The sequence below is a fragment of the Marmota marmota genome, unplaced genomic scaffold (genome assembly GCF_001458135.2).
Source record: "Marmota marmota marmota unplaced genomic scaffold, marMar, whole genome shotgun sequence".
NCBI lineage: Eukaryota > Metazoa > Chordata > Mammalia > Rodentia > Sciuridae > Marmota > Marmota marmota.
In genome coordinates this window covers 44,767,020-44,781,263 of record NW_026000229.1, presented here as the reverse complement: position 1 = coordinate 44,781,263, position 14,244 = coordinate 44,767,020, and the positions used below count along the sequence as shown (strand labels likewise).

Sequence of the window (14,244 nt, the reverse complement as noted above, 5' to 3'; positions counted from 1 at the left end):
GTTTGATTTTCCTGCGATGTGGAATGATTTGCTATGTGATATTGTGACACATAGAGTATCCCACAAAAAATGTATAAAATCTCACTGAACAAAGAATCGGGACTCACTCCTTGGGACCACTGCATCGGAAACGGTTGTGAGTCCAGGCTCGAGTTTGCAATAAAGACTCTTATGTGATTGCATCGGATTTAGCTCCTGGAAGTCTATTGGGGTCTCACGAATCTGGCCTTACAGGGCCAAGGAAAAAAGGGTCCATTAGAAACTTAATCTAGGACGTCAAGAAACTTGGGGTGAAGATGACTGGCCACCCCAGAGGATTATTGCTACTTATGGCCTGCTACCTGGACACAACATGATAGTTGGGGCTATAGAACTCCTATTTACATGCTAAACAGGATTATTCACTTACAAACTGTACTGGAAATTATTACTAATCAAACTGCCACAACCTTTGATCTCCTAGCCACATAACAGACCCAGATGTGTGTGGCTATCTATCAAAACCACATGACATTAGATTACCCGCTGGCTAAAAAGAGTTGTTTGATTTTTTCCTCGGTGTGGAATGATTTGCTGTGTGATGTTGTGACACATAGAGTATCCCAAAAACTGTAAGGGACCGGCGAAACGTCGGAGGAAGAGACCACCAAGAGACTGTCTCATGCAACAGCAAAAAGGGTTTATTTGGAGACCAGCATGCTGGGGCTCAGAGCTCACTAGAGCAAAGAGAGATAGAGCAAAGAGCCCTGAGAACAGCTTAAGCAGAGCTTATATACTTTTCTTGGAGAGGGCAGGGAGGGAAGTTCATTGATGGGTCAGGGCGAGTGGGCGGTTTGCCTGCAACCAAGTGAGGGAGTACATTCTGCAGTTTGGCAGTTGGGGACGGCACATTCTGGGAACAAGATTAGCAAACGGTTCTCAGGATTTCAACAGTGCTTTGTTAAGCATACAGAAAAACAGAGTGACAAGTACCTATTTTATTAACCTTTCAAACAATGTATAAAATCTCACTGAACAAAGGACTGGGACTCACTTCTCAGGATCGCTGCTTTGGAAACCAATCAGTTCAAATCAGGGGGCTTAAAAAAAAGGGAGGGGGGTGGATAGTAAAAAGTTCAACAATTCAGACTGTCACATTTCAAATAGATAATGAACAGTCAGTTAAAGACATAGCCATCAATATCAGAAAATTAGCACATGGGCCAGTTCAAACCTTGAAGCGCATTAAAGCTTGGTATCCAATCTTACTGTTTGGAGGATGATTTTCAACTGTTGGTGAATTTAAAAGTTTAATTGGCATGGTAGGTATTCTGCTCTTGACCTGTCTATTGCTCCCATATTTGGCTCCCCTTTACATTAGAAATATTGGGTCTACTATAGAAGCAGCTGTTGAAAAAAAGACAACTAAGATTATGACATTATATAAAGCTTTAAGCCAAGAGGAGGAGGATGATGATTTAAATAATTAAATAACGATTATCAAAGGAGGAAATGAAGCAGGCCAAAGACCCCCACCCAGAATACCCCTTACTATAATTGAGCAGAAAGCCCCCTACCATATTTGTGGCATGAAAATTCCTCTTATCAAAGAGCTTTTTGCACAGGACATCAGCTATCAGTAAAAATCTGCAGAAGGCAGATTTGTAACTTTCTCTTTGTTTATAAATGCCAGATTTGAGGAAAAATTTGTGAAATCCCTATCCATCTAGAGGATGGAATGAAATGAACTTGTCATATGAACTCATCCCCTCACCCCACCCCCATCCCATTCATCCCGCCCCCTGCCAGCAAAGTTCAAAGAATTTCTATACTTATTGTTCAGAGGAAGAATTCCTAGTAGGAGCCACTTCTGAACCCTGCAGTCAAGAAACCTGACTCCTGAAAATTCCTCAGGTGTCCAGCCTCTTCTGTCCTACTTCAGGATTATAGGTGTGTGCCATAAATGCCTAGCTTCACTTTTTTTTTTTTTTTTTTTTTTTTTTTTTNGTGCATAAGCGTCTGACCCTGCCTGCTCATGGACTTGCCATCTTCAAACCTCTGAAGCAACTCAGTTCACCTGACCTGGATAACTCTTGGTTGTTGTTGTTGTTTGTTTGTTTGTTTGTTTTGGTACTGGGGATTGAACTCAGGGGCACTCTACCACGGAGCCCCATCCCCAGCCCTATTCTGTATTTTATTTAGAGACAGGGTCTCACTGAGTTGCTCAGCACCTCGCTTTTGCTGAGGCTGGCTTTGACCTTTTGATCCTCCTGTCTCATAACTCTTAGTTTCTTGTTCAGTCATCCATGTCAGAAATCAGCGTTATGATATCTTATCGAGTTGTTTAAATTATTATTAGAAACTCTGTAATTAGTAGTTGTTTACAATTACTATTAAGTATGGCGATGAGTGAGGGGCCAAAGAAAATTGACCAAAATTTTTGAAGCCCAAACCGATCCCAGTTTCGTGACTTCTGGAGGAAGTCATCCTATGAGCCGAGAGTCCTCCTTCTCCCACAGACAATCCCCTTTCCTCTTCTTCCAGCAAGTGCACCAGTGGATCCCACTACTGAGATATTCTACATTTCCAGTCACCTTTTTTCCTTGGAAATCACGCCTGTGTAATTCCTTGCTGTGTTTCTGCTGATGTGGTCTCTGCTTTTGAGTCCCTGTCTTCACCCCCTTCCTTTCTCTCTGAAAACACTTGAGGGATGAGTATACACCAGACCCTGAATTTGAAAGATGAGCCTGAACATGATCTTTGCTTTTAAGGATTCGCAACAAGAGGGACCCAGATGATTAGAGTGTTGCATGAGGTGTTTTAAGTACCAAAGAACTGGAGCCAGGAAGGGAATCGCCACGCTGAACTTCGAAGAGCAGAGAAGATTCTGCGGGAAGAGAAGTTTGACGTGAGTCTTGATAGAGGAGGAGAAACATCAAGGATTCTAGGCTGATGGGAAGTTCTTAAGGAAGGTTTGATACATGCAAGAGATTGCAAGGAGCCCATCATGGATATTATCCTGAGATAGGTCTGAGAGATTGAAAGTAGGCAGGGCCTGGTACAAGATGGGTCTCAGCTCCACCCTGAGATTGTCTCTGGTCCTGCAAATGGCAGGGCCCATTGGTAGGTGCTGTAGCTGGACATGAGGATACATCAGTTCATTTTTAAGAACATTCACTCTGACAACAGCGGGGAGAATGTTTGGAAGGCTGGTAGAGATTCTGGAAGAAAAGGAGGCAAAAAGAGAATTCAGGAGGGTGGTTGGAATGAGGATGTGGCAGCAGGTGTAGAGACGAGGCAATAGATGTTTAATGAACTTGGGATGGAGAGCATCTTTTTCTCTACCTTATATAGCTCCACATCAGTACATTTATATGTGTACAGATCATACATCTTTGCTATATATTTACACATTATGATGCAATTTGGACTTTGTGCTTGACAGTTATTAAAAGACAAAATTTTTTGCAGATATTATTTTTTTTTTTTTTTTTTTTGTGTGTGTGTGTGTGTGTGGTTCTGGGGATTGAACCCATGGCCTTATTCATACGAGGCAAGCACTCTACCAACTGAGCTATATCCCCAACCCCTTCACTTGTTCTTTCTTTTATTTTATTTATTTATTTATTTATTTTTGGAAGTTGTAGATGGACAGAATGCCTTTGTTTATTTTTATGTGATGCTGAGGATCGAACCCGGTGCCTCATGCATGCTAGGCAATCATTCTACCACTGAGCTACAGCCCTAGCCCCTTCACTTGTTCTTAAATGACTTCAAATCCCTAATTTGGGAGGTCACACAACTGGATAATACATAGCCCTTTCACTAGCTTTGCTGTAGGTAATATCTCTAACATGTGGGCTATGGTGGTAACAGTAGCTTCAGGGATCTGAAGGCCACACTGATTCTTCATTTGGGCCTAACATGTCTGATGGGCAATTGGAACAGGATGAAAACACTTGGCATTTCTGTCTTCAAAGTGTGCCTCTCTCCTTCATTGCCTTAACTTTTGGGTCAGATTCTACTCAACTCTGCACGCAGATATGTTGAGCATTTAAGAGATGTTTTGTCCAAAACTATTATACAGGGCTAACTTGACCTAGACTTGCCAAGTCTTTCAGTCCCCTACCCGCATCCTTCAGGGCTAAAGATACCTTCCAGCTGCCATGACCTGAAATAATAGACCATGAAAGTAGTGAAAAGAGATTGTTACCAAAAGCTCAGTCCTTGTCCCCAGTGTCAGTCCAATAATGAGGACATGGCTTTTTCTAGTAAAGGAGAAACACAGGAAACTGTCCGGTCCCAGAGGCTATAATTCTGCCCATCAGGGGGACAGGGGGCTTTTAAAGAGGTGATTCAAAGGCTATATTCCATGTGTTCTCTATCCAGAGTTATAATTCACTTCTTGTTAATTTGGAAGATAGTAATTTCTGTGCCATCCCCAAAGCCTGAATTACTTCATTCCTGTGTTAGGTACATGCTCAAAGACAGATAACTCTTCCTAGGATGGGAAAGAAAGGTAATCCTGTTTACCCTGAGATTAGGGAGGGAGGAGATAGGGAGGAGCAGGACAGGAAGAGAAGAAACATGTCCATTTTAAAAATAAGTCACAGTTGGAGCTGGAGTTGTAGCTCAGTGGTAGAGCGCTTACCTAGCACATGTGAGGCACTGGATTCTATCCTCAACACTACATAAAAATAAATAAAGGAATTGTGTCCATATACAAGTTTTTAAAACTTTTTTTAAAAAAAAGTTACAGTGGCAGAACAGCAAGAGCTATATTCAAAGCATAAAGTGGACCACTGTTACAAGGCGGCACCCAAGTTCCCAGATGCTCTCCACCTAGTTTCAAAAAATACATGAATATTCCTCCCTTTTACTATCCTCCCCCCCTCATTATTCCTGTCATATACCTGTAACCCTTCAACCCCCCTGGAGTTGTGAAGCTGATTTGTAAACAAAGTTCCCTCCTCACCATTCTTTGGCTACTCAATAAAGCCTTTCTTGAGTCTCCAAACCTGGGTAACTCCCAAACTTTATGCTAGTCCTTAAAATTTCTTCTTCCCAAAAGCAAGGCAAAGGAGACTAATTAATTAAATTGGAACTTTTTTGTTTTCTGGTGACAATGTATAAGATGAAATCTGGTTTGGTTTTTTTGTTGTTGTTGTTGTTGTTTGTTTGTTTTGTTTTGCTTTCAAGTTCAAGAATTGTGCTTGGATTTGTCTTAATAACTCCATGTTGTATACAAAAATATAGTGGCAATTCTCTGTTCCCAATAGGATAGAAAGTCATGCTTTTCAGCCTGGGCTCAGAAAATTTCCTGGAGCCCATTAACTCAGAATTGGATGTAAAGAAACAAGTAGAGGCAAATACTCTTAGTTATAAGTCCTCTCCCTTCTTCTTCACTTTCATCTTTCATCTTCTACCATTCACTGGGCAGAAGTAGAGGTAAATTGAAGGTAATTTCTTTCCCCAAGCAAAGAAGCCACTTTTTTCTTCTGTGAATTACATATTTGATTGTGTTCCTGGCTGGATTTCAAAGTCCACGCAATTCTCTGGTGCCTGAGCCCTCCAAGGCCTGACCACCAGGATGCTTGTTTTCTAGGATAGTTTGGGAATTGTGGGTGACGGAGATTACTAGGTCTTCTGTGGTCCACAGAGACAGACCGACACCGACCGCCGCAGTCTCCCCCAACCGGCCTCTCGGGGTTCCAGGGAGGCACACCCGCCAGCGCACCTGGGCTGATGGCGCCCAGATTACGGCGCCCTCGCGCGGGAGGACCGGTCCTGCCTAGCTCCGGCAGGACGCGGAGGCAGAGAGCTGCGAGGCGCAGGACTGCCAGCAGAGGGCGAGCGAGCGCAAGTGCTCCCGCGATGGCGGCTCCCCACCGGGAAGCGAAGGTGGTCCATCGCCGAGAAGAGGAAGCTGAGGCCAGGGAGTCCACAGAGCGGGCAGGGCGAGAAGGGCCCGCCCCTTCCTGGACCTGCCGGCCACGGCGTCCTGCGCTCTCGCCTTTCCATTCCCAACAGCCCGAGGGCCACGCCAACCCGCGCTCGTGGGGTGACCGCGGTACCCAGGCGGGGACGAGGTCGCTCTCAGCGGCGCGCCCACCTCGCGGCCCCACTCCCGCTACGTGCCGGTAGCGCGCGAGGGAACGCCGACCAGGTCTTCAGGGAGTAACTGCCAGAGAGCCGAGGCCAGGGTCAGCCCGCACCTCACAGCCCGCCGCGGCGGCGCAATGGCTGGAGGGGCTGCGGAAGCCGCGGAACAGCGGAGGCGCCCGGCGCTGCAAGCCCCGCCCCTCGGCCGGCGCCCTGACAACGCGAGCGGGCCGGGCCGCGCCGCCTGCTCCCCGCCCCCGGCGGCACGAACCAGGCGGGGCCGGGCCAGAGCGCCGCCGCCGCTGCTGGAGCAGCCGCTCCTCTGCAGAGTGGGGCCCGGGGCTGGGGCCGGGGCCCACCCTCCCACTTTCTCCCGCCATGAGCCAGGGAAGTCCGGGGGATTGGGCCCCCCAGGATCCCACCCCCGGACCCCCAGCGCCCCCCAACCCCTTCGTGCACGAGTTACATCTCTCGCGCCTCCAGAGGGTTAAGGTAAGGTGTGGGCAGGGGGCGTCGGGAGGACTCGCGGAGATGGGCAAATGTGGAGATGCGAAAATGGGCCGTGTAGAGCCATGGAGAGGATGGGCACGGGAATCCAAGAAGGACCCAGCTGAGAGGGTTGTGGAACTGGAGCCGGGAGGTGTGCACGTGGGGGTGGCCGGGGGTGGGCGAGGAGCCCTGGTCAGGACGCGGGCTTGATCGATAGACAAGCTTGAAGGTGTGGAGGAATTGAGTAGGTGAGGATGGAGCACTGCAGGGGACCCAGGGGTAGGAGAGATGGAGGACACTTGGGAATGCGGATTACATCCTGCGAAGGCTGGCGAGCTAGGATGGAGTTGGAGGCTCTGGGGGCCGGGGTTGCTGAGTGATTCCCTGGGGCTCTGACTTGGAACACGTACCTGGGCCCAGAGACTGCGTCCCTGTGCCCTTCCAACACCCCCTCTTTCTGCCCTCCCCCGCCCTCGCACTGCAGCACCTCTCGGTGGGGGCAGGGAAGCTGGAAAGGGGGTTGGCTACAGGAAGTGGAGGGCCGCACCAGCCTGGGGGATCAGGGAGATGGTGTCGGGAGGAAGTGTCCAAGGTTTCTGCTGTAATCACCTCCCCAGGCAGACTCACTAGCTAGGTTTGTTTACCTGCTGTCTCCCCAGGGCAGCCTATTGGAATCGCTCTTGGCTCCTAGCAACCCTTGTCTCGCAGAGTAGGGCCAAACCTTTTCTTCCCCCCTCCCCCAATAATAAAGATTTTGCTCTTGGGTAGTACTAAAGACTGACCCGAGGTCTGAAAAGTGGACCTCTCAGTCCACTCTGCATCCCAGGCTCAAAGTGGAAAGAGCTCTGCACCTGGTTTCTGTTTGACATAGGAACTATTTGTGGAAAGGGATGTGGGCGAGGAGGACCTGTCTTTAGCCTACATCAAGCACAGTGCTGGGCACTTTCACATGCATTTTCTCATTAATTTCTCTTAATAACCTTTCCAAATGCTAGGTGTGTTTTATGACATTCACCTTTATAGGTGGAGTGGGAACCAAGAGAGAGAGAATGAGGCTCCTGGTGCTAATAATTTTTGATCCTCTTGTCCTCACTGATATCTTCATCCCACTGGGAACCTAGTCTCCTCTCCTGTTCCCACACAGCCAGTCACCTGCAAAGGATGATGGCTGCTTGCTCCTGGGTCCATTCTCCCGGGAGAGGGGATGCCATGAAGAAACCATCTCCCAGCTCTAAATGACATTCTCTCCCACCCTCTGCAGTTCTGCCTCCTGGGGGCACTGCTGGCCCCCATCCGAGTGCTTCTGGCCTTTATTGTCCTCTTTCTCCTCTGGCCCTTTGCTTGGCTTCAAGTAGCAGGTCTTACTGAGGAGCAGCTTCAAGAGCCAATTACAGGATGGAGGAAGTAAGTAGGGAATCAGCCCTAGAAACCCTACTTCTCTTCCCTGTTATCCATTCTGCCCCCTCTTGGAAAAGGAGAAGGAGGCTTCTGAAATTATTTTGTTCAACCTGGGTAGGTGAGATTAGTCAGCCAAGTCCAGACCCAGTACCCAGGACCTCACCTCTAAGTGATGTGCCCTGACGTGTCCCAGAGGGCCTAGAGATGTCAGCCCCATGGCCAAAGTAGTTGAGGGAAGAAAGGAGGGGTACCCAAACCCCAGGGAGTGGGTGAAGGTCAAGCTGTTGCTCCCACTGATACCCAGCATTGCCCTGGCAGGACTGTGTGCCACAACGGGGTACTGGGCCTGAGCCGCCTGCTGTTTTTCCTGCTGGGCTTCCTCCGGATTCGGGTTCGAGGCCAGAGGGCCTCTCGCCTCCAAGCCCCTGTCCTTGTCGCTGCCCCCCATTCCACTTTCTTTGACCCCATTGTTCTGCTGCCTTGTGACCTGCCTAAGGTTGTGTCCCGAGCTGAAAACCTTTCGGTGCCTGTCATTGGAGGTGAGAAAGTGCAACACAGTGAAGGGTGGGGCATGATAACTCTGGGCTCTGGTAGAGAGGTAGAAGTTGGAAGGGATTTTGACTTCTGGCAAATGAAATGTAAATCAACATCATTTGTCACTGGGTGTCTTACACACTGAGGGCTGGGGCATTGAGAATGTGTTGGAGGGAGTGCTGATCACTTCTTTGAAAGGACAAGGTCCAATAAAGGAATTGTGCCCAGAGCAAAGAGATAACTAAGGAACATCTCATACTGTGAGCAAATGGAGGCTGCAGGTGTTATTGCCCTGGGAAAGGGACCAAAAGATTTCTCCTGATATCCTTTGCCACCCTCAGCCCTTCTTCGATTCAATCAAGCCATCCTAGTTTCCCGGCATGACCCAGCTTCTCGCCGTAGAGTGGTGGAGGAGGTCCGAAGGCGGGCCACCTCAGGAGGCAAGTGGCCCCAGGTGGGTAAGGGTCTTGAGACCCTCTCCTCCATTTCTCTGTGCTCCTGAAGAGTCTTTCCTTTCCTCCCCATCTCATTCTGCTCTTTTTCCCCCAGGTGCTATTCTTTCCCGAAGGCACCTGTTCTAACAAGAAGGCTTTGCTTAAGTTCAAGCCAGGTGAATAAAATGATGGTGGGTGGTAAGACAGTGGGGAAAATGAGCCCCAGTTTGGGGGAGGAATAACCTGCAAAGCAGAAGGGTGGGGAGTGTTGGGGAAAAGGGAGACAGGGATCTGCTTAGCTAATGATGACAAGTTGAGGAGTCAGAAAATTGAAAACGAAGGGAGAAGGCCAGGTCTCATTTGGGAACTGGTCCCAGATCCCAACACCTCATGCTGTCTCATGCACTAACCTCTGCCCCTGGGGTGGGGGTGGAAATGGGATTTAGGAGCTTTCATCGCAGGGGTGCCTGTGCAGCCTGTCCTCATCCGCTACCCCAACAGTCTGGTGAGTCTTAGTCCAAGGAAGGGTGGAAGGGGGAGCATGAATCCACCCTAATGGGAATAAGTGAAAAACATTGGGGCCATGTGGGGAGGTGCATCTGGGGATGGGGCTGGAGGCAGAGTTAGGGCCAAGTCAAAGAAGATTGGCTGGTTCTAGGAAAGAAAGTAATGTTCTGCTCCCACCTCTACTTCTCCCATAGGACACCACCAGCTGGGCTTGGAGGGGGCCTGGAGTGTGAGTTGTATTCCTGGGGTGAGGGTGGGGAGCCGGTTCTGTATTCCCGGGCCATCTACTCTCGAGACAAGGTGAATGGCCCTTTTCATTCTAAGACTGGGAGAGCTAGAGGATAAGAGACCTGTTTCCCTCTAACCTTTCAGTATCATCTGGCTGTGCTTTCACCTGTCCCACCTGTATCAGTCCTACTGTGATTACAGCCCCTCACTTTCCTATGTTTCTAAGTGATCTTTCTCCTTAGTTGTCCCCTAGGACACCACCACCAGCCTGCTTCTTGCCTTTTTCCTCTGTTACCCAAACTTCCTCTTGCCCACAGTTCTTCCTCTGGCACACCCCTGAAACTCTTCTGTCTTTCCCAGCTACCTTCCTGGACCTTTTCATGGTCTCTCAACTGCACATTGACCCAGCTGACTGTGTGGCTAGGGGTTTATTCTTATTTATATCCTTGGGTAGAACTTTCCCTTTCTAAAGGTGAGGAGCATCCCATAGTTGGAGATACGTGAACATGGTGTTCTCTCTTCTCCTAGACTCAAAGTTCTCTGGCTCACAGCCTCTCAGCCCTGCAGCATTGTGGATGTGGAGGTATGAACCCAGTGGGTGGAGTGGGAGAAAGGGCATCATGGACTCTTAAAGCCATGGGAAAAGAGTAGGAATGGTCACCCTCCTTTTGAAGTCCTGCTAAGAATTGTGCATGTCTGTTTTAGTTCCTCCCTGTGTATCAGCCCAGCCTTGAGGAGAGCAAGGACCCCACCCTCTACGCCAACAATGTCCAGAAGGTCATGGCGCAGTGAGTGTTCCACAAAGTATTTCCTGGAGTAGATACACAGCAAAAAGGAACCTCAGGGAGGGGGAGAATGGGGGAGGTCTTGAGGCAAAGATTAGGGGCCTGGCAGTGGGAAGGGCTATTGAATAGCTGAGGCTGAGAAGGGGAAAGATAAAGGAGCCAGGTCAGTAGGCCAGAGTCAATAATGAGCCCTCAGAATTTCTTCTGCTTCCTCTTTCCCTCTCCACTCATCCCTCTTCATCCCATAGGGCCTTGGGCATTCCAGCCACTGAATGTGAGTTTGTAGGGAGCTTGCCTATGATTGTGGTGGGCCGGCTGAAGGTGGCATTGGAGCCACAGCTCTGGGAACTGGGAAAGGTGCTTCGGAAAGCAGGGTAAGTGACCTTGAAGATGAAGGTACAAGCATTGTCATAAACAGAGAAAGAGAAAATAAAAAGAAAAGGGAGAAGTAGGAGAGAGAAAGGAAAGTCTTAAGAAAAAAAGTGGGATGCTAAAGGAGCTTCTTAAGTAAAAGGATTAATAGAAACTGGGGGAGGAAAAACAGGATACCTACTAACAGGTGAGGAAAGTAAGGACTTTCAAGGGAGTATGTCAGTTCCCTGGATTCAATTACCTGTACCAGAGGAGAAAAAAAATCCAGTAGCTAAATCTATGTTGGGAGAATGTGTGGGGCTGGGCCAGGGTGCTACTGCATGGTATATAGGTATATCCTGGATCCAGCTCTGCCTTCAACTCTGTTGTAGGCTGTCCCCTGGCTGTGTGGACACTGGGGCAGAGCCAAGCCGGAGTCGAATGATTGGACAAGAGGAGTTTGCCAGGCAGCTACAGCTTTCAGACCCTCAGACGGTGGCTGGTGCCTTCAGCTACTTCCAGCAGGTAAAGGAGCTACAATACAAAGGGCAGAGGCCAGGGCTTGCTCTCCAGGCTGACATACTCATGCATTAGAGGTGATATCCTACTGGCCTATATCAGTAGGATGCCCAGCTGAGAGTCTCCATTGGGTATTCTGACCGCCTTTGACAGATGATTATCTTCGGAGATCCATTGGAAGATTTTTTTTTTTTTTTTTAATTTTATTTTTTTGTGAGTATCCAGTGCATGGAAGAGCAGTGGTTTGTTTTGTTATAGGTACTAAGGATTAAACCCAGGGGCACTTAACCACTGAGCCATATCCCTCAGCACTTTTTATTTTCTATTTTGAGACAGGGTCTCCCTAAATTACTTAGGCCTCACTAAGTTGCTGAGGTAGGCCTCAAAGTTGTAATCCTCTTGTGCCTCAGCCTCCCGACTGGGATTATAGGCATGTTCACCATGCCCTGCATAAGATCAGTGTTGTAATTATTGTCAGGAGGAACAAGTGGGAAAATAAACCATAACTGAGGTCCATCAATTTCTGAAGCTACTTTAGAGATTGGCAGAGATGGGGGCACTGAGTGAGGATCTTCACACCACTGATAGGTTAGACAGTGGAGAATTTGAGATCCAGGAGTATTTTCAATTCTGGGGCAGATTTTTTCTAATAGCCTGTGACTTCTCTATGAGACTCTGGAATAGTCTCAAGAATCTTGGCAAACTGTGTATTTCCTTAGTATATAACTAGGTTTCCCTGTCAAGTTATAATTTTAAAAGATTATTAATGTTTATGAACAACAGTAGCCCCAAGTAGCTCTTTTTTTTATTTAAGACACAGACTATGGCTCTTAACATTCTCTGAAGGGACAGAGTGATCAAGTTTGTAGATTCCTTAGATTGAAGCACTGTGTGTTCCTGAAAGGAGCTACCTATGTGGTTCCCCCATACAGCTTGAATAGCAGGCATCCTGCTTGGGTTTTTTTTGTGAGAAATTAGGCCAGTGGTCCCCTTTCAATCTGTGGGACTAGTTCTCCCACATAGGCTGAGTCAGAGGAGAGAACCAGTTTGTCCAGCTTGGGGGCCAGGAGTGCCTTCTTGGTATGTCAGATACTTGATGGTAAGTAACTTTGGCATTCCTGAGGGATTCCCTAACATTCCTAGGAGATCTCTTTGTGAGATCTTTGTCACCAAGTGACTTGAGATAGTTCCTTCAGGTCACAATCTTTCTTAATATTTCAGGGATCCTGCAGAGTTTAGAGCTCACAGGCATCACAACCATGCCTGCTTAGGAAAGGGAGGAGCCCAAATCCAGAGAGCTTCACCCTGGTTTCTCTTTGCAGGATGCCAAGGGTCTGGTGGACTTCCGAGATGTGGCACTTGCACTAGCAGCTCTGGATGGGGGCAGGAACCTGGAGGAGCTGACTCGTCTAGCCTTTGAGGTACCCGGGAAGTGAGGGGCACTTGTGGCTATGCTCATCCCATATCAGGAGGCTGGTCTTGTGCACAATTCCCAATAATTTCTAGATGGTAGGCACTTGGTGTCATACCACATGCCACACTTCCGAAAGCTACAGAGCCCTGGTGTCTCTGTTGAGGTCTAGCTGGGAACCACAAGAGGGCAGAAGCTATAAAGTTTACAGTTCTGCAAAAAGATCTGTAAAGGTCAGAGGGAGACTATGCAAAGTGCTTTCTGAAGAGGAGGAGCGTATCAGGCAGACCTGTGGGGCAAGATGAGTCAGTGGCTTGGGGACACAGCTTGACTTGCATCGCTTTCTTTCCCAAGCTCTTTGCTGAAGACCAGGCAGAGGGGCCTGGCCGCCTGCTGTACAGAGACGGTTTCAGCACCATCCTGCACCTGCTACTGGGTTCACCTCGCCCTGCTGCCACAACTTTGCATGCTGAGCTGTGCCAGGAGGCACCCAGCCAGGGCCTCTCCCTCTGTGAGTCACTGCCTTCTCAGCCTGCTCGGGCACTCAGGCACCATCAGTACCAGGGACTTGGAGAAGGAAGCATGGGTTGAGAGGGAACAAGGGTTAGTGGCTGGTTTGGAGGATAAAACCTCTGTCTTGAGAGCTGAGGCTGGGAGGAATGGGCTGAAAGGGAAGAGCAGACAAAAACCTGGATTTGAGAAGTTAAACAGAGATAAGAGGGGCAGGACCTCTTGGTTCTGAGTAGATTACAGGGGCATCTTCTTCTCATTCTTGGGTCTTGACTTTTTCCCATCTCACTCTTGTTTGTCCAGGTCAGTTCCAGAACTTCTCCCTCCATGACCCACTCTATGGGAAGCTCTTCAGCACCTACTTGCGCCCCACACACACCCCTCGAGGCACCTCCCAAATACCAAATGCCACCTCCCCAGGTAGCCCCACTGCTCTGGCCAATGGGACCATGCAAGCACCCAAGCAGAAGGATGACTGAGTGCCTCAGTCACCCACCCCTTCTTCCTCAGCTCAAATCCAGCCCCGCAGACTCAGGGCAGCGCCAGGGACCTACCCTATGCCTCAACCCCATCTCTGCTCCTGTTTGATTTTGGTTGTTGTTGTTTTTTTAAGTTGATTTTAATTTTTTGTTTGGTTGGGTTTTTTTTGTAAGAAACTATTTTATATATAAATATAAATATATATCTATTAAAAAAAAAAAGTGAAGCTCAGTCACATGGATGACATCATTAGTTGGGAAGGAAAAGGATGAATGGTTACAAGATGCCCATTGGAAGACCCAGAAGGTTCCAAAGGTTAGTCCTCTTAGCCATAGCTGGAGGAGTATTCTCACTCCCAGACAGGGCTCTTTCCTATACAGAAATTATACAAAGAAATCTCATACCCTCCCTTTCTGTTATCACCTCCTAAATATGCACATTTTAATGGACTAGTTCATGAACCTCTTTTCAGCCCATTCCCTCTTGTTCTGTCCTCATTAAAGATTAAAATAGCTTA

At 48.3% G+C, this 14,244-nt stretch overlaps 1 protein-coding gene across 1 annotated transcript; it reads left to right on the top strand.

The window, feature by feature from the left end:
• The first annotated feature begins 6,439 nt into the window (after positions 1-6,439).
• On the top strand, positions 6,440-14,244 carry Lpcat4 (lysophosphatidylcholine acyltransferase 4). Its single transcript, XM_015480864.2, has 14 exons — positions 6,440-6,573; positions 7,832-7,974; positions 8,287-8,507; positions 8,844-8,956; positions 9,052-9,112; positions 9,383-9,441; positions 9,638-9,672; positions 10,200-10,254; positions 10,377-10,459; positions 10,705-10,830; positions 11,200-11,332; positions 12,649-12,747; positions 13,092-13,248; positions 13,551-14,244. Exons 1-14 carry the CDS (start codon positions 6,460-6,462, stop codon positions 13,724-13,726), a joined length of 1,575 nt encoding a protein of 524 aa, XP_015336350.1. The 5' UTR covers positions 6,440-6,459; the 3' UTR covers positions 13,727-14,244.

Excerpts from the sequence above, each read along its gene's own strand:
- Lpcat4 (XM_015480864.2), top strand. The coding sequence starts at position 6,460 with ATGAGCCAGGGAAGTCCGGGGGATTGGGCCCCCCAGGATCCCACCCCC. Across the intron at positions 10,831-11,199 it reads AAGGTGCTTCGGAAAGCAGG|GCTGTCCCCTGGCTGTGTGG; the intron begins GTAAGTGACCTT and ends ACTCTGTTGTAG. Across the intron at positions 13,249-13,550 it reads CAGCCAGGGCCTCTCCCTCT|GTCAGTTCCAGAACTTCTCC; the intron begins GTGAGTCACTGC and ends TTGTTTGTCCAG.